Raw genomic sequence first — 18,037 nt, 5'->3', positions numbered from 1 at the left:
TAATGAAAAAAGAAAATAAAATATATCTTTATATATAAAATATAATATATTTTGTCAAAATACAAAATATATATTAAAACAAATAATTTATAAAAAATTACTACAAAAAATAAAAATACAAATGAAATTTTCATGATTTATAAAAGAATATACATCATCATAGTACTTATAAAAATTATAATTATCCAAACTTATAAAATTTTAGAATTTTTAAGAAAGCAAAAATAATATTGAAAAAGATTATTACTATATAAAGCAAATTTTAAAAACTTTCTTTTATAACTATAACATTAAAAAACAAAATTAACTATGTATGTAATATTAACTTAAAAAAAAAAAAAAAAAAAAAAAAAAAACTGTAAATGTTGCGTTAACGCAATGTTAGTTCTTAATGAGTTAATTCTGCATGTTTACATTTTTTTTCTTTCTGTCTATTTCATTTTACTCACATTCTCCATATAAAAATAATATGCAATGCCAAAATTATCCAACATTGCTTTGTACATTCACCCGTGCTCTAATGGAGAGAAAAAAAAAAAAAAAGAGAGAGAAAAAGAATCAAATCTAACGAATCTAAATATCTTTGCTACAATATGATCGTGATTAATTTTGTATTTGAAACTAATACTTATTGCTAAAACTTAATCTATAGAGTGTATTTGTCTTCACCATTTTCAAGTTTCCTTTCTTTCTTTTTCTTCCTCTCATTTTCCAATGCTAAAATTTTATAATACACAGAGCACCTTTTTTATAGTTTTTGAAAATGTTTTATAATTATACATATAACACGCACAACATAATATCATACATACACATACACATAACACCATTCTCTATTCATTTAATGCGTTTCTTCAAACACATTAATGTATTTCTTTCTACAAGTCTTGTGACATAATTAATACTTTTGTTCATATTTTCATATACACTATCAAATGAAGCATCAAAAATACATGGTTCGCGATCACTACTTAACACTCAACATTCTTTCGATTTCGCTAACTTATACAATAATTTACAAAACATAAATAATTATTAATAATAATTCTGCATGAGTAAAATATAATAGCAAAAGAATTAATAATGATAGCATGTTATAATAATATAAATTGTAAGAATGAAATAATAATAAGTAAAAGTAGTTACAATATTAAAACAAATACTAATTTATCTTGGAATTTTCTTTCTTGTTAAAAAAAAGAAACTGTCATTTCTTATTAAACGTTCTCTTGAAATAAATCATTAAATATTCTTTATAAAAATTTTGCATATTTAATTTGGATACATACATATTTGTAAAATATTCTAAATTGAAAAGAATTTATTCTTTTCAGTTATACTGATCTAAATTTTTATTTCAATGGAACAAACACTGACGTGCATTTTTTTATCTCATATATTCATTACTCATTGTATACATTATTTTTTTTTTCGAGAATATATCGCATAATATATTAAATCATTTTTATCCTTCTATAATTGCACAATATTCTAAAATGACTATAATCTATATTTTTTTTTATGTGAAATATTTATGAATTATATTCTCGAATCAAATCCATTTCGAATATTGGTTCCCAGACTCTTAACACTAATAAATGACAAAATGAAAAAAGAAAAAAATAAAAAAAATAATATCAAACATTATATACAAAATTAAGAGAGGAAAGACAAAAAAAAAAATTATAGCATCTATCATAAGTAAGTCATGGATAGTCTTACTTTTTTGCAGGACTTGTAAAATTGCAATTTTACATCTTCCTTTTTAAAGATATATTTACTTTCAATTTTTTTTCTGAATTTTCTAAAAAAAAATTTTTTTTTTACAAAATTTTCTTTAATTGCTTATTAGAAAATTATCGCAAATATATTCGTCAAGTATTTGTATCTGTGATCATCGAACGATACAAATTTTTTAATTATATTTTATATTTCTGAATTTATATATGAATATACTTATTTTTAATTATGCAAATTATTAAATTCACTGAAAATATTATTCAGTTTGTACTTTTTAAAAATAAAAATTATAAGATATTTTTGGGGAACTTTTTGTAAATAAGCTTATCGAAAACATCTTTTATAAAGAGGTTTTCCATTTAATAACAAAAATTTTACCATTGCTATGTTTCTATCATAACTACAAAATTGTGATTCACAGTAACTTCTAATGTTCTGTGACTAGTTCACTGTAAAATGTAGCTTATTTAAAAAATCTTTAACAAATCTTAGTAAAAGGTAAACATGAATTCTACTTATATTAGGAGTCTCTTTTTTCATCTCTTTACATATGTAAAGACTATGTATGTATACGTGAAACATGGTAAAAATTGCACTTTCCTCCAACTATTTATCATTTGCTTCATCAAACAAGCAAGTTTGATAAAAGTAGTAAGAATTAAAATCGTCATTTTTCAGATGCAATTTACCCTAAATCATGTATATCATTGCATGAATAATTTACTGTTGTCCATTTTATATCAGTCATGTTACGTATTAGCATCTGTATTAATATTCTTTTTTTTTTCTAACACCAATTTATCACTTTTATCTATGTTAATCATTTTTCATTTAATAACAAACTTACATTTTTTTTTTAATTTTCTAAAATATTCTCATTATGAAACTTACTTATGTTTCTCCTTTCATCTTCTTTTTCCATTATTTTTTGTTGATTATTTTCTTTCTCTATCTTATCATTTTTTGTTTCTATTTTTCTATGTCCTTTTACATCTTCTTTAATATTTTTCTCATTAGTCTCCTCTTCATGGCTTTCTTTTTTCATACCTAGTTTTTCTACTTTCAGCTTATCATCATTATCTTTAACTTGATTTTCGTTCCCCTCATTTTCTTCCTCCTGCTCCTCCTCTTCCTCTTCTTCCTCTTCCTCTTCAACTTCATCATCCTCTTCTTCATCTATAGATGAAGAATCACTGTCGCTATCCGAACTTTCAGAATTTATAGAAAGCGAACAATGATCGTACTCTTCAGGATCTGAATATACTTCTGCTCCAGGAAATACATATTTTCCAGGTGCCAACTGATAATAAGAATTTTCTGTAAAAAAATAACATCTTATTTCTACATTTATCATTATTTTTTATTTAAACATAAAAAAAAAAAAAAAAGAATAAAAGAAAATAAAATAATAATTTTTATAAACCTGGTAATCTTTCAGCAAGACTTTTTCGTATTTTAGGATGCCAACAATGCTGATTTAATGTTCCATTTTTTAATTCTTCTTTGCTATTTTTGTCTTCGTGACTGTCAACACTGTTACAACTGTCACCTACACCAGAATCTAGTGCAGAATCGATAGAAGCTTGTCTTGGTTTAAAATTTGTTTTTTCAACTTCAGTAGAATTCATTGTTGAATAATCATTATTCATTTTTAAAGATGTTCTATTTTCTACACAATGATGCGGTTTTAAAGTAGAATCTAATAATGTACTTTCCGAAGAGATCTCTATTATTCTTGGAAATACTTGACACTCTTCTAAACTATAAATTTTCCCAATATCTTTCGATGTAGATTCTACAGAAACTGTATGAAATTTATAATCGATTGAACTCTCTGAAATAGTCTCTGTCTTTGAAGGACATGTATTAAAATGTAATACACAATTGCTACCAAAATTCATTCTTTTTGGGCTACTTTCTACGCTTGATTCCCCTAATCTTCTTTTTGGACTCTCTCCTAAAAGATTGAATTTTTCTTCTATGCTATTGGTATGATTGTTGCAGAAAGGTGAAATACGCGCATTCATATTCTCTTCATAGTGTTCTACAATATTATTGTGAATCATAAGATTGTCTTGACTTTCAATAGATTGAGGATCATGTGCTTTAAAATTAATTTCCACACTGTCTCGTGATAATACGGTATTTGATGATGTATCTTGACTTTGTTCCCAAGTATCATCTGTTACATAACGCAATGTTAACAATTGCGTTGCTTCCTTAAGTATTGTATCATTCCAACATACTTCTTTGTAACTATTTTCCATTCTTTAAGAACATAAACATATATATATATAAGTACATGATATATTATATTATATTAGTTAACTATACACAGTAATTATAAATGATACTTACAAATGACATAATTGATTTATAATAATGTCACCATCTCCCAAGAGTTCAACATCAAATTTTAAATGTGGCAATGATTCACGATTAATAAGGATTTGTGGAACATGAGATGGAATAGAAGAAGGTATTAATGCTACTGGCCGGACCTTCAATGATGATCCAATTACAATTAAAAGATCACATTCATCTTTATCTTTAGCCATAGCATCGTGAAAAGCATCCGGAAGTCCTTCGCCAAAGAAAACAATGTCTGGTTTCATTATACCCTGTGTCACTAAATCTGTAAATGATGAAAATTTCTAATGAAAATTGTTCTATTAAGCATATTTTCCGTTAGCCGTAGCAGATTGCGCTGTCTGTTTTACTCAATTGTAAACACATCGTATTTGTTTAGTTTCAAAAATTTTTGAACGGCGTATTACAAATTGTACCCCGCAAATCTGGCTAAACAGCACGCACGGGTAACTTGATGCAACTTTTAAAATTTTACCTTATATGCTTATAAACAAGCCAAGGTTTTACTCGTAGTTACAATTGATGTATCAACTTATGCGTAGATCAGAGTAAATGGCAACATCATTTAGCGAAGATGTATTCCGTAAAGAGTAGATAATGTTCTCTCATGGCCACTGACTCGCGACGCGCTATAGGAAAGACTAATAGCAAAAACTATCACTAGGTAGCTAATTTTCCACACCATAGAGAAATTGGCAATCAATACAAAATGACCATACAACATCAATGAACGTTACGAAAGTATCTGTATTTATATAATTACCTTTATAACTTTCGTTAAGATTAATCTCCGAAATGGGAGGCAAAATATTAATTCGACATTTTGGACACAATGGTATTCTCTGGGAAAATATATCTTCTCTAATGTCATCAGCTTTCACTTGATATTTACATCTTGTACACGATGCAGTAGCAAAAGAGCCTTAAATAAAATGTATATAAAGATTTACTTTAATTTTGAAAAACTTAATTTTTATATTTATTCATGTATATTATATATGTCACTCACCATGACATTCAATAACATTTTCAATGCCTGCGACTTGTTCTAATGTATCGATATTTTGTGAATAATTTCTTAAAAGTTTTTTCTGTTTATCAAGCATTTTTATAAACCTATGACAAGGACTTGGTTTAAATTGTCCAGGATAAATTTCTCGTGCAAATTTGTAAAATGGTCTTGGATCTTGACTAAAATAATTAATGTCAAACATAGCCTGAAATATATGAAAAAGAGAAATTAAAATTAATATACAAAAAGCGAGATATATAGAGATGGATCGAAATTTGATTTTTGGATTCGAATTTGAAACTTCATAACATTTCAAAACCCGAAATTTTTTTTATTATATTTTGAAGAATATATATTTTTATATACTAAAATCTTTTTTCTAGGATTCTTCAAACTCAGTGTCATATAATAAATCATCATATAATCAAATAATTGGCCAATAATAATAATAATAATAATTTTTTTTGTTTGTAAAAAATTTAATTTTTATTTTTTCTTTATATAATTTATTAACAATTGGTGAAATTATATCAATTAAAATAAATTTAAAACTTGAATGCAAATTCAATTATTACTAAAACAAAATTTTATTATATAATAAATTTTATTTTATAATAAAATAAAAATAAATTTATACAAATTATTTTTTACTTAAATTTTAGAAATTGCAAACTTACGAAAATTTGAAATTTTTTAAATTTTAACCTTTTGCACTCGAAGCTTTTTTTTTGCTCGGCGGAACCAATAACTCGAGACAATTTTCCACACGTCCAGTGAATTTCCTAAAATGAGCTAATTTAAAATAATTTCGCATACAAATTAACGTATAAAAGTTTTATATTTTAATATTTTATGTATCTTTACTTAAGAAGAAAATTTGTTAAATATTAAACTATATTATTGCTTTATATAATATTTTATAAAACAATGATTAAGATCATCTTCGATTTGTCAGGACAAGTATCACAATAAAATGTTGTTTGATGTTTTTCAATTTATTTCATTGAGAGCAAAAGATTTGCAATCCTTCTTAACTTTTGTTAGAATACCGTGCAATTTTCCATTCAAACGGATTTCATCGAAATTGGAGGAAAAAATTTAAGCTCAATTAGGAATCTAGCGAAAATCTTCTCTCAATTTAATAATTAAAATTTTTATATATTACAAATGATTAAGCTGTTCATTTCGTTTCTCTCTTTTTTTATTGATTTATATATATTTATTTCATGTATTTATAGAATATATGAATTGATTAAACATCTCTAAATTCGAAAAAAACAATTTATGCCACCATTTCGACTTTTTTAAAAACAATATATTAAAGCATATTGATCTGCTCGATCAACGCCTCCCATATATTTTACAATAATATTAATTTTCAATAATATTACGTTTTTTTATAATAACTTCAATACCACTTCGTAAAATCCTTTTTATGAGAATTTCCATTATCCCAAGAGACAATCTTTTTATCTTTCTATAATGCCAGGATTGAAGTATAATCTTTGCAATATGCTACTGTGCATTTTTTGTTAAAATTTGTTTTTTTATTAAAAGGTTTAATAACTTTATTAAAATTTAATAAAAGTTTTTTTATTAAATTTGGCAAGTTCTTCTTATTTATTAGAATTGTTAAATATCATTTTAGTTTGCATAATTTTCGAATCAAGGTATAATTTATATAATATCGATCCGTGAACATATGGTGTCTTTGAACACTAATTTTATCCAATAATATTCTGTAAAGAAATTCTATGTAATTGAATGTAGAATTAATTAATATTGGAAGATCAAGTTTTATAAATTTTTCTGTTGTGAAAACTCCATAATAGAGTAAAATATCACAAACATAGCTATTGTTTCTATCATATAAATTCTAATATTTTATTTGATTGGTTTCTTTCTATTATAGATAATAAATGATATTCAACCTTTAAATTTGATAATAGATTCATCCACACAAATCTGTTTTTTCGATATAAAATAATTTAAGAATTTTAAATTTATGTTGAGGAAACAACTAATTGCAAATATGTTCTTGAATTTGTATATTGTATCGAAATTGTTTTCAAAGGAAGCATTCAAAAAATTTGGCTGAATTTATCTCTGAATATAATGTGTTTGAATAAAAAGGAATGTAGCTAATTGATTATTTCTTAATTAATATTCTAGTAAATTTGTCAACATCATAATCCCGATATTATTTTATTCCAAATCCCCAGACTTCTTTAATAGTCATATCATACCAAGTTCATCATATAATAGTACTGAATATAATAGTACTTTCCTTCTAATTTTTTTGTAGCATAATTATTTGTTCTGCACATTATTTCATTAATGAATTTAGTAAAAAAACAGCTTAAAAAAATTCAATGGTTTTTTTTTATGTCTAAGATACTTGCAATTCTCAAATTTGCTTGATATTGTAACTATATTCTTCGTGATATATTTTCCGATTTTGTTCACATTATCCATTCTGAACTTTCTGTATCTTTTGCGGTATCCCTATCGTTTTCATATCTATTAATCTTATTTTTCACTTTCTTACACTTCTTACTTCATTTCTATCTTGATTACTACTTTCCTTCTCTCTCTCGTCAATTGCTTTATGTATAGAACTAATTTCGTTGTTCAACGAAAATTAAATTCATTTTCACTTGAACTGATTTCATTATCACATTCCATGCTTACAACTCAAATACTTTGAAAATAATATTCCTATTGCTATTGTCAAGCTCAAACTAATGCCGAAGACTCAATCCGATCCGTGATCACAATTTAATTTCAAATAAGAAAATCTAGTTATTTGAAAGTGCATTATTCTACACTTCATAAAATTATATATAAAAAGCTTAAAAAATTATTCAGTATTGAAGTGATATTTTAAAAAAATCAAACATAAATATTGTCTCCGTTCGAGTTACTGTATCAATCCAATAATGCCTGAAATCACCTCTCACATTAAACCAAATAATACCTGAGAATCACTTCTCAAGTGCAAAAGGTTAAAGGATTTCAAATATTCCATCTCTGATAAACTAATAAATAAAAAAAAATATTTAAAGTTGCATCACCTGTGGATCTGGCAAATCTGGAAAATCTTGTGCTAATCTAGAATAAATACCATCCCTACTTCTGAAGTCAGGAATTCCACAACTAACACTTACACCTGCCCCAGTTAAAACTATTATTCTGTTACTATTACGTATCAATCTGACAACATCTGTCAAAGTATTTATATGTCTTAATTTTTGTCGGCGTGGTGGTTCTGACATCATATTTATTATAATCTGAAATATAATTAAACAAAATATTTAATAACAAACATTCAAAAATTAAAACTTAAATTTTTGCAATATTTTAATTATTTTATTAAACTGAAAAAAATTTCCTCTTGTATACCTTCCAAAGAGTCAAATCATCAACCTGTTCTGGAATCTGAGTAGAATCCATGAGAAGATGATGTAAAAGATTTCGAGGATCAGCACCTATCAACATTTGCTTCTGAACCCATGAAGATGCATTTCTCCATTGATGATTGATATCTCCTTCACCAGAAAAGTCAGAAAGTCCTGATAAATCAGACAAATTTGAAACTGTTGATGATACTTCATCTTTCTCATCTGCAGTATCAATTCTGAAATGTAAGAAATAAATTAATTTTCTTATATTGCAATGATTTATATGAATATAATGATTGGGGATTATTAATAACAATAAAATATATAAATTATGAATATTATACTATAAATAACAAATAAAACTTACAGACAACCAGTGTCATCACTAGTTGAGTCAATTCGTGATGGAGTTGTCATTAAGTTTGTAGCATCCGGTGAAATAGAAGTTGATTTGGATTCATCACTTAATTCATTGAATCCACTATCTCCACCATATGTCTCTATAATAATATTAACTATATACTTCTTTATTATAAAAACAATTGAAGACTAAAGAACTATTTAAGATAAAAACTCGTACTTTTTTCTTTTTTTCCTATTTCCATTGATTTTTCTTTTTTCTGTATTAATTTTACCATGTAAAAGCAATCTTTTAGATATCTTTTAGGTTTACCAGATATTATAATATAGAAAGTAATATTCATATGAATAAAAACACATTTAAGATAAATTTCATCACAATAAATCATTTTGAAAATGTTCAAAATTGGCGGGGTGCCATTAAATCAGATACAACAGCACGTATCGTTCGTGTATAATGAAAATCATGCCATCTGTGAACGTCCATCGAATGTACTGTACACCTTTGCACTGAGATTAGTTTTTCTATTTTCACTGTGAATTTTCGCACAAATGGTCACTTCTATAAAGAATGTGTTTTAGGAAGCAGTTCAAAAATTACAGTTAATTAACAAGTAATTTTATTGGAGCAAAATAAAAATTTGGTAACATCGCAATTACATACTCGATAAAATTAAAAATGAACTACGAAGCTACTTAGATATGCGACATACACAGAAACTGTCATGGCGGCTCTTGTCTTCAATCAACTACGAACGAACGATAACCAACGCAAGGAAAGCGGACGCCTTCTTAACCGCCATCTTGCAATCTTGTAAATTTCATTAATGAATTGACCATATTTTTGTCAAAATACCTTCGGGATCTTCATTGGGGATATCATGCGATGTCTCACAATCTTGGAAATCAGGTTTCTGGCTACTGGTACCACTATAACCGATGCCGTCAACTTTTCGTCGTTTTGCTGGGGATGAATATTCTGGCAGCTCCGAGCCTGACGCCATTTTCAACAGCAATGCAATGCATAGTTAGATGCACGACCGTTGCCACAACAGAGGTCGCCTGTGTTCTTAATATCTTTCCCCTCCACTTTTTAGGTTTATATTGGCGATATAAAAGTATCAGAAAGAAGAAAAAGAGATCAATATACATTTCACGTAATTTTGATTAAACTTAGTTGCTTGAATATCTTATTAAATAAATTTCCAATTATCATTTCGAAAATTTATTTATGTTTTTATATCATACTGGAAAAATATACATCACAATAAAATTTTATTCGATATCGTAATTATATCTTGATTTATTTATTATTAGAGCACATTTTTATATTGTTATCTAAATATGGATTTATTTTTATATTATTAATATTTTTTATTGCATATTATATTTTAATATTTTATAGATTTTATGTTTTCAATCAATTTTTAAATTATTATTAGAACATTGATATTTTAGCTTGAAGTAATTTAAATAGTTTTTGTTTTCATAATCGTATAATTATATATTTTGAATTATAAAACAATTTTTATATTTTAATACTAATTTATTTTAATACGCTTAATGTGAATATATTATAGAATAATTTTTATAACATAATATGTATGATAGAATAATATACAATAAGATTATTATAAACTAATTTGTTAATGATGCTAATGATGTTAAAATTTTAATACAACAGATGTATAAATTTTAATATAAATTTTAATATAAATTATATATTTATTATATAAATTTACATACTATTTATATGTGAAAATTTAAAAAATTTTTTTTATAACAATAATTTTAAATTTAAAAAATTTATTTTATTATATATATTATATATAATACATTTATTATTTATATTTATTTATTCATTAAGAAGAAAAGTATTTTATTATTATTATTTTTATTGTATTTATATTTTTTTATATTGCATTTAAATTAATAATTTTATATAGATTGATTAGATTTATAATTTAGATTTATATATATAATTTTAAATATGCAAAAATTATATAATTATACTCAAATTTAAGATATTTTATAAAATCTCTAATTTTTATAGAGATATATTTTAGTTTTTATTATAATTATTTATATATATTAACGCGGTGAATATTTGAGTTAGAGAATATGATTCTCGACAAATTCAGAGTAAATGATTTAAACTAATTTTAGAAAACGTGTGAACGCGATCTCTGTCTGTTCACGAGTATAACGTGATAATAGTATAAATCAAAATTTTATCCAGTCTAACATCGAAAATGATAGATTTACGTGATGAGAATGCTAAAAATACAATAAATGGTGGAAAATATAGCAATTTAAATATACCAGGTATATTAAAAAAATTAAAATAATAATATATAAAATTTGCACGAATTTAGAAGGCATCAGTATAATTATATTATATGTATTATGATATAATTTATTTATCATATATAATACTCCACAGTAGAAAAGATTGAGATTTATAACTTGTAATGTATTTATATTGATTGATATAATATACTAAATATGTATAATTAATTAAATATGATTATGTATAACCTCAATACATTTATAGTATTATTTCGTTATTATATTTTTAATGTAAAAAAAATTCTTGTGTAATTTATGTAACTGTGTAATGCATCTCATAAATGAAAACATTGTGATATATATATCACTTTTTATATCAATAGATAAACAATTAAGTAAAAAAAGAAAATATGATAATATATTGAAATTTTATTTTAAAAAATAAGTATAAAAGTATGGTAATTAGAACTAATATTTATTTAATATTTATTTATTTAATAATATTATTTATTAATTAATATAATATTATTTATTTAATAATACAATTTTTATTCATAGTGACTTTTATATATATATTTATTTTTATATATATTTTATAAAAAAATATTATTTATATAAAGAAAAATATTTATATTTTTGTTTAAGGATCCCAATGATGTGATATATATAAATTGTATGTATTGAATTAATATATAATATAGACAACAAAATATATAACATATGTAATAAAATTCTTATAATATTGGAATTTTAAAATATATTATAATTTATTTATCATTTTGAAAAAATTATATAGAAGTGCAAAATTAATTTATAAGTATATTTGTATGTATTGTACATACATGTATATATATATATATATATATATATATATCAATATATCAATATATATGTATATTTATATATATATATTTATATATCAATAAACATTTAATAATTAATATCAAAATTAAACATTTTTTTCTTATATTTTATATTGTTTCCTAGTAACATCACAACAAGGATTAGCGCCACTTAGTCCCTATTTAAATTTTGATCCTGCATATCTTCCTCCAAGCCAACCAGAATATATATTTCCGGAAGGAGCAGCAAAACAAAGAGGAAGATTTGAATTGGCTTTTAGTCAGATTGGTGCAGCATGTATTATAGGAGCTGGTATTGGGGGTGCTACTGGTTTGTATAGAGGCATTAAAGCAACATCTTTAGCCGACCAAACTGGTAAACTTAGAAGAACACAGTATGTATTCAAAAATTTTTAGTTGTGTTAAAATGAATAAATTTTATATTCTACAATAACATATTATTAAACTATAAATAAATTTTTTTTATAGGTTAATCAATCATGTTATGAAAAGTGGATCTTCGTTGGCAAATACATTTGGAATAGTGTCTGTGATGTATAGTGGATTTGGTGTGCTTTTATCTTGGGTCAGAGGTACAGATGATTCCTTAAATACATTAGCAGCAGCAACTGGAACTGGGATGTTGTTCAAATCTACAAGTATGTTTCATTTAAATAATGTATATTATAGTCTAAATTGAAAATTATTTTTATCATTATTATTTTAAATCATTATGTAAATAATGATTAATTATTTTTAGCTGGCTTAAAAAAATGTGCATTGGGTGGTTGTATAGGACTAGGAATAGCATCTGTATATTGCTTATGGACTAATCGAGAAGCCTTATTGGAATTGAGGCATCGCAATATAAATCCAGCGTAAGACTGTGTGTAACAGCAAAAACTCTGAATATTCCTAAATATTTTTCTTATAGTGATTTAAATTTCTTAGTAGTACTAACAAAGGAATGATAGAAGGGTTTGCATTCTGTAATTGATATAAATTATATATGAATGATTATTTTTACAAAGGTTACCAAAGGTGATTAATTTTACCATTCCTGTTTCCAAACATGTAAATGTATTTAACTATATATTTAAGTCAATTGTTTATCATTTTGACATGTTTATTACAAAAGATTTATCTATTCTTATATTTTTTCATTCTCATTGTTAAAATACTATATAGCTTTGTTGAGTTTATAATAATTATTTTTTTTCTTTATTATAATATATATTCTTTATATATCATTATTATTAATATATAGCATAATGTTATATATAAAATTGATTTTTATTATTCTTCAAATACGTATTATATTATTCTTAGATGAAATTAATATTCAATATATGCATATATAGATATTTGATTCTATAAAAACGAAAATATATTACGTTTTGATATATATTTATAATCTCGATAGATATTTATATAATTTCTATTGTTAGATTAAGAAAATTGCATTTGTAGTAACAATTTGTACTACATTTTAGCTATATTCTATTTTCCAGAAACTTATATGACTTTTATTAATTTATTATAAAATAAAGAAAAAAGAAAATTTGAAAGAGAAGAGGAAAAGAAAATCCAGAGAAAAAAATAAAAAGAGCGAAATAAACTGATTAAATAAAACAAATTTTATTATTGTTTTTCCCATAAATCAAAAATCAAATAAAGATTTATTAAAAATATTCTGATTACATGCATTGCATGCATAATACAATATAAATTACGAATATGATGTTATTCTCACAGATATATTACTTCTTTTTTACAGATCTAAATAATATATAGGAGGAACGAGATTTCAAGCTACTAGAAATTCACACAACGAAAGCAAATTGTTTTGTATATATAGAATATCATATTTGAAGATTCTATAGAATATAAACGTTTTAGTAAAAATAAATCAAATCAATATGCAATTCAAATAAAGGAAAATCTGTAGCACTATTATATATATGTGCACGTTTGCGCATGTGTTTTATATATTTTATAATAGTATATTTATTATAATAGTAATTATTTTATTTTAATTTCTATTTTAGTTTCTCTTTTAAATATATATATTTATTATATATTATATATTATATATTATATATTATATATTATATATTATATATTATATATTATATATTATATCAATATGAATAAGATGTACAATTTGTGATATCTGGATTACTATCGAATGTCGGTATGATAATCTTATCAAGGTTTATCTCAAACATTTTCGCGTTTCATCGGTCATACAGTTTAATCTGATTTATATATATATATACTACAAAAAAGAGAAAATGTGAACAGGAATATTATTACTTATAATTGATGTCATTAAAAGTATGTATATAATATACATATGTAATAATATAAATCGGTAAAAAATATGAAAATAGAAAAACAAAGATAATAATTTTTCATTGATATTATCGTATTGTCGTATATTATCATATTATAATCATCAATTTAATACTAGTTAAAAATATTTTAACACTTTTTTTTTTATTATGAAAAGTAATAATAAGATGTAAATATTTAAATATTTTACTTAATGCAATCCTTGACGTTTATATATATAGATATTGCATCGATAAATATTAGTGAAAAATTCTCGGCTTATTTGAACAAGGAACAGGCGGTATTCATAAATACACAAATATTTCAATGTGTTAAAGTTCTACCAGTCGACAAGAAGAAAATATTTTAGCAGAGAAATATATTTTGGAATTACAATCTTATAGAGAGAAAAAAAAGAAGGAAAGAAACTTCCTTTATAAAGTGCAATATTTAAAGATTCATCATCAAATAAATTTATATATCAAACTGAGGTAAGATATTATTAAACATTTTTTCAATTATGCCACAAAAATAGCGCATTGTGAAAAAATAGATATGTAGTTTTAGTAGCTACGATTGAAACACATATTATAATCATTATAATAAGTTTTAATACGATTCCGATATAAAAATAAAAAATAATGAAAATCATTTAGAATAATATCTTAATTAAGTAATATCATAATTAATAAATTTTTCGATTTTTAAATTTTCAATTTATTATATGTTACAAAACTATAATTTAGTTTTTGTATCAAGAAATTAATTTTCTAAATGAAAAAAAAAAATCAAACTGAATTTAATTTATTCAATAATTCTTGTAACTACATATCAGAATCTTCTACAACAAATTTCATTAATACTTATAAATATATCGAAAGCATATACATAAATATATTTTCTTGAATTCATTATTGATGAATTTAATGTTCTTTTCTCTTCTAATATTTTATATTTTAAATTTTATTATGTGATTAAATCATCCATGATGCATATTTAAAATATAAAATTTTAAATTCGCTTTTATGTGTATACGTGTGTTAAATGTTATTTTTTCAATATTTTTAATATATAATGAGTCTTTTTTCAAACAGTTTACCTACTCATTTTCATTTTCTCATTTTTCTATTCTTCCTTATCGTATTAATATCTATTTTCTTTCTTATTTTTACACTTCTTTTTAATCGCTATTTTATTCTAGCACTTTTTAAACATATTTCATTCGATCATTTTACATGATAGAATTAAATTCAAAAACATTCAAAGCAAAATTATGCTTTAGAAAAAAAATATTCTATAAAAATCTTCAATAGTAATTTGATTATGTTTTATTACTTAATTTAAATGAATCAAGTGAAAATTATGAGTATATAATGAGAATATAATGATTAATATATGTTAATAGGAGGAAATAATTATAGTAATAAAAAAATTAAATAGACGAAGATGATAAAAATGAAATAGCATATTTTAGGAAAATATAATCGATATTTAGAAATCAAATAAAGAGATGAATATCAAGTTATTAAATGCATTATTTAGATCAGATTTATAAATTTTCATTTGTTCTTTATCAAAGAAATAAAATGAAAGAAGAACAAGCGGAACAAATACTTAGCGTATTATATATTTCCTGTGCAATTTTATCGGTGACGTCTTTGATCTGTTTGGTTACCATTTGGCAATATTGGACATATACCTTGGATGTTTGCGATAGCATCGACTGCGGCTGCATATTATATAGTATCAATACCTTCACTAATTTTATGGGAGGTGATGAGAAATTTTGTTATTTTGGCGTATATGGTTTGATTCCTACAATTGTAATCGGTTTATGTCTCGGTGGATATCATGGATATAGAAGTTGTATTAATAGAAATTTAGATGCGCCTGTACAAATCTATAATGATGTTAACAGGTACGGAAATTGATATCATATAAAATTCAATTTTTATTTTATGTACTATATATATATATATATATATATTTGTATTTGCATAAAATCCGAGTAATGTCAATTCATTTATATATGAATATAGTTTAAATTGTTAGAAATTAGATCATTGTATATATTCTTCGCAGAAATTTAAATAGCAGCAAAGCAACAACAACAGTGGTAATAAGATCTAAAAATCGAACTCCGTATAAACAATGGATACCTGCTGTGTTCCTTACAATATTACTTTGCTGTTTGTCATTAGCTCATGCAATAGTGATGACTGATGGTTATTACAAAAGTTGTGACCAATATAGAAAAAGACTAATACATCTTTTAAATTCCGGACGTGAAGCCGAGGTAGAACTTATGATATACATTATCCAGGAAAATCCAATTCTTTTCTTTATTTTCATCTCTCATTCATTTGCACAATGATCACATTCTTCCCTCTTCTTTCTACAGGTTATTCGTAACAGACTTTCTTGCGGGGCGATCTTTGATTTTATGGATTATTTACAAACGGATATAGCAAATAATGATAAATGGATAATGAATAAAGAGATTGATACTGGTTTTGCTTTTCGATTAGCTATTATTTCAACATGGTTCAATTTCTTTGCTTGGACATTTGCGTTCTTGCTGAACATCATTATGGCGCGCAAAAGATTTCGTTGTTGTTAATAAGTTATCGATCAAAAGTTATCGATTAGAAAACATTTCTAAACGCAATAAACTGTCAAATATTAATAGTTCAAACCCTATAGTTGACCTAACCCTATAAATATAATTATTAATCATCGATTCATTATTTCTTTTTCATTATTACTTCAAATAAAAATAAAATAATTTTATAACATTATAACATTTATAAAACAAATGATTATATTCTTTTTCAATTTTACTATTAATTATACTGCATTATAATTATACTAAATGCATCTTTATATCATTATAAACATCACATTTTTCAATTTTATGTTAGATATGATGTTCAGATATGTATGTGTGTGTTTATTATTTATATTGTTTATATATTTAAATTGAAGCTTTTTTTTAATGTTTACGATTATAAAAGTTATATGTGTAAGTAATACTTGCGTGTAATACAAGATATAAGTATGATATAAGTAATACAAGAAAAAAAAGAGCCAAAGGAAGAAAAGGAAGAGAACATTATTTATTGAAATAACACTGACAATTATAACATTATAATATTTAATGTGAAGAATAATAATATTTAAATAAAATTTAAAAATATATTTACTTTATACACAAATTTCTTTTATATATATATATATAATTATTATAGTATGCGCATATATATTGTCCGAGATTAATTAGTTAATAAAATATTACATATATTCTCCAATATACAAATAAATTCTATTGATTTTTTTTTCTCTTAAATAAGAATATTTTTATATATAACAAATATATTTTCGAAAAATGCTTTACAATTATTTTTAAATTTTATATTACAAAAATAATATTAAATTATTTTTTCCATTAATATTATTATTAATAATAGAAAAAAATTTTAATTTTTGCAGTTTAAAATTTTTCATTATTTCATTATTTTAAAATTTATGTTTCTTCTTTTTTTCTTTTTTCTTTTCATATTCTCTTCTTTTTTATATATTTTTTTAATGTTATCAGAACGAATTATATTTTTTTCAAAATATGAATATTTGAAAAAAATGAATTTTTTCAAAACATGATAATATTAATAATAAAATGTGATAGAAGAAAA

The 18,037-nt window shown here is 23.6% G+C and overlaps 3 protein-coding genes across 12 annotated transcripts; 2 read left to right on the top strand and 1 right to left on the bottom strand.

Annotated features, from left to right (window-relative positions):
• Positions 1 to 1,758: 1,758 nt before the first annotated feature.
• On the bottom strand, positions 1,759 to 10,055 carry Sirt1 (NAD-dependent protein deacetylase sirtuin-1). 3 transcript variants are annotated; one of them, XM_086903713.1, is made up of 10 exons: positions 9,740 to 10,055; positions 8,891 to 9,023; positions 8,525 to 8,759; positions 8,197 to 8,412; positions 5,800 to 5,904; positions 5,120 to 5,327; positions 4,874 to 5,032; positions 4,099 to 4,375; positions 3,164 to 4,008; positions 1,759 to 3,057 (listed from the first exon to the last, which is right to left on the bottom strand). In XM_086903713.1, exons 1-10 carry the CDS (start codon positions 9,885 to 9,887, stop codon positions 2,597 to 2,599), a joined length of 2,787 nt encoding a protein of 928 aa, XP_086759839.1. In that variant the 5' UTR covers positions 9,888 to 10,055; the 3' UTR covers positions 1,759 to 2,596. The 3 variants fall into 3 exon arrangements, with proteins under 3 accessions (XP_086759839.1, XP_003689938.4, XP_086759840.1); XM_003689890.4 differs by lacking the exon at positions 5,800 to 5,904; XM_086903714.1 differs by lacking the exons at positions 5,800 to 5,904; positions 9,740 to 10,055 and adding an exon at positions 9,104 to 9,422.
• Tim23 (translocase of inner mitochondrial membrane 23) lies at positions 10,038 to 13,970 on the top strand. 7 transcript variants are annotated; one of them, XR_015290825.1, is made up of 7 exons: positions 10,038 to 10,170; positions 11,050 to 11,208; positions 12,160 to 12,409; positions 12,504 to 12,673; positions 12,775 to 12,900; positions 12,969 to 13,055; positions 13,526 to 13,705. XR_015290825.1 is itself a non-coding variant. In XM_086903754.1 (7 exons), the coding sequence occupies exons 2-6, from the start codon at positions 11,136 to 11,138 to the stop codon at positions 13,009 to 13,011; spliced, it is 654 nt and encodes a 217-aa protein (XP_086759880.1). In that variant the 5' UTR covers positions 10,038 to 10,170; positions 11,050 to 11,135; the 3' UTR covers positions 13,012 to 13,055; positions 13,792 to 13,970. The 7 variants fall into 7 exon arrangements, 6 of the variants coding, with proteins under 6 accessions (XP_086759880.1, XP_086759879.1, XP_086759878.1 ...); XM_086903754.1 differs by lacking the exon at positions 13,526 to 13,705 and adding an exon at positions 13,792 to 13,970 and having other exon boundaries at positions 12,775 to 12,892; XM_086903753.1 differs by having other exon boundaries at positions 12,775 to 12,892; positions 13,526 to 13,970.
• Positions 13,971 to 14,217: 247 nt separating this feature from the next.
• Positions 14,218 to 17,546, top strand: LOC100867466 (uncharacterized). 2 transcript variants are annotated; one of them, XM_086903750.1, is made up of 5 exons: positions 14,218 to 14,351; positions 14,591 to 14,839; positions 15,928 to 16,266; positions 16,431 to 16,644; positions 16,750 to 17,546. In XM_086903750.1, the coding sequence occupies exons 3-5, from the start codon at positions 15,935 to 15,937 to the stop codon at positions 16,966 to 16,968; spliced, it is 765 nt and encodes a 254-aa protein (XP_086759876.1). In that variant the 5' UTR covers positions 14,218 to 14,351; positions 14,591 to 14,839; positions 15,928 to 15,934; the 3' UTR covers positions 16,969 to 17,546. The 2 variants fall into 2 exon arrangements, with proteins under 2 accessions (XP_086759876.1, XP_031772298.1); XM_031916438.2 differs by having other exon boundaries at positions 14,313 to 14,839.
• Positions 17,547 to 18,037: the final 491 nt, after the last annotated feature.

This window comes from Apis florea, unplaced genomic scaffold (assembly GCF_048593485.1).
Source record: "Apis florea isolate Af1SG1 unplaced genomic scaffold, ASM4859348v1 contig_2293_pilon, whole genome shotgun sequence".
Lineage (NCBI taxonomy): Eukaryota > Metazoa > Arthropoda > Insecta > Hymenoptera > Apidae > Apis > Apis florea.
Note: the sequence above shows the minus strand (reverse complement) of the source record. Positions and strands in the feature narration are given on the sequence as shown.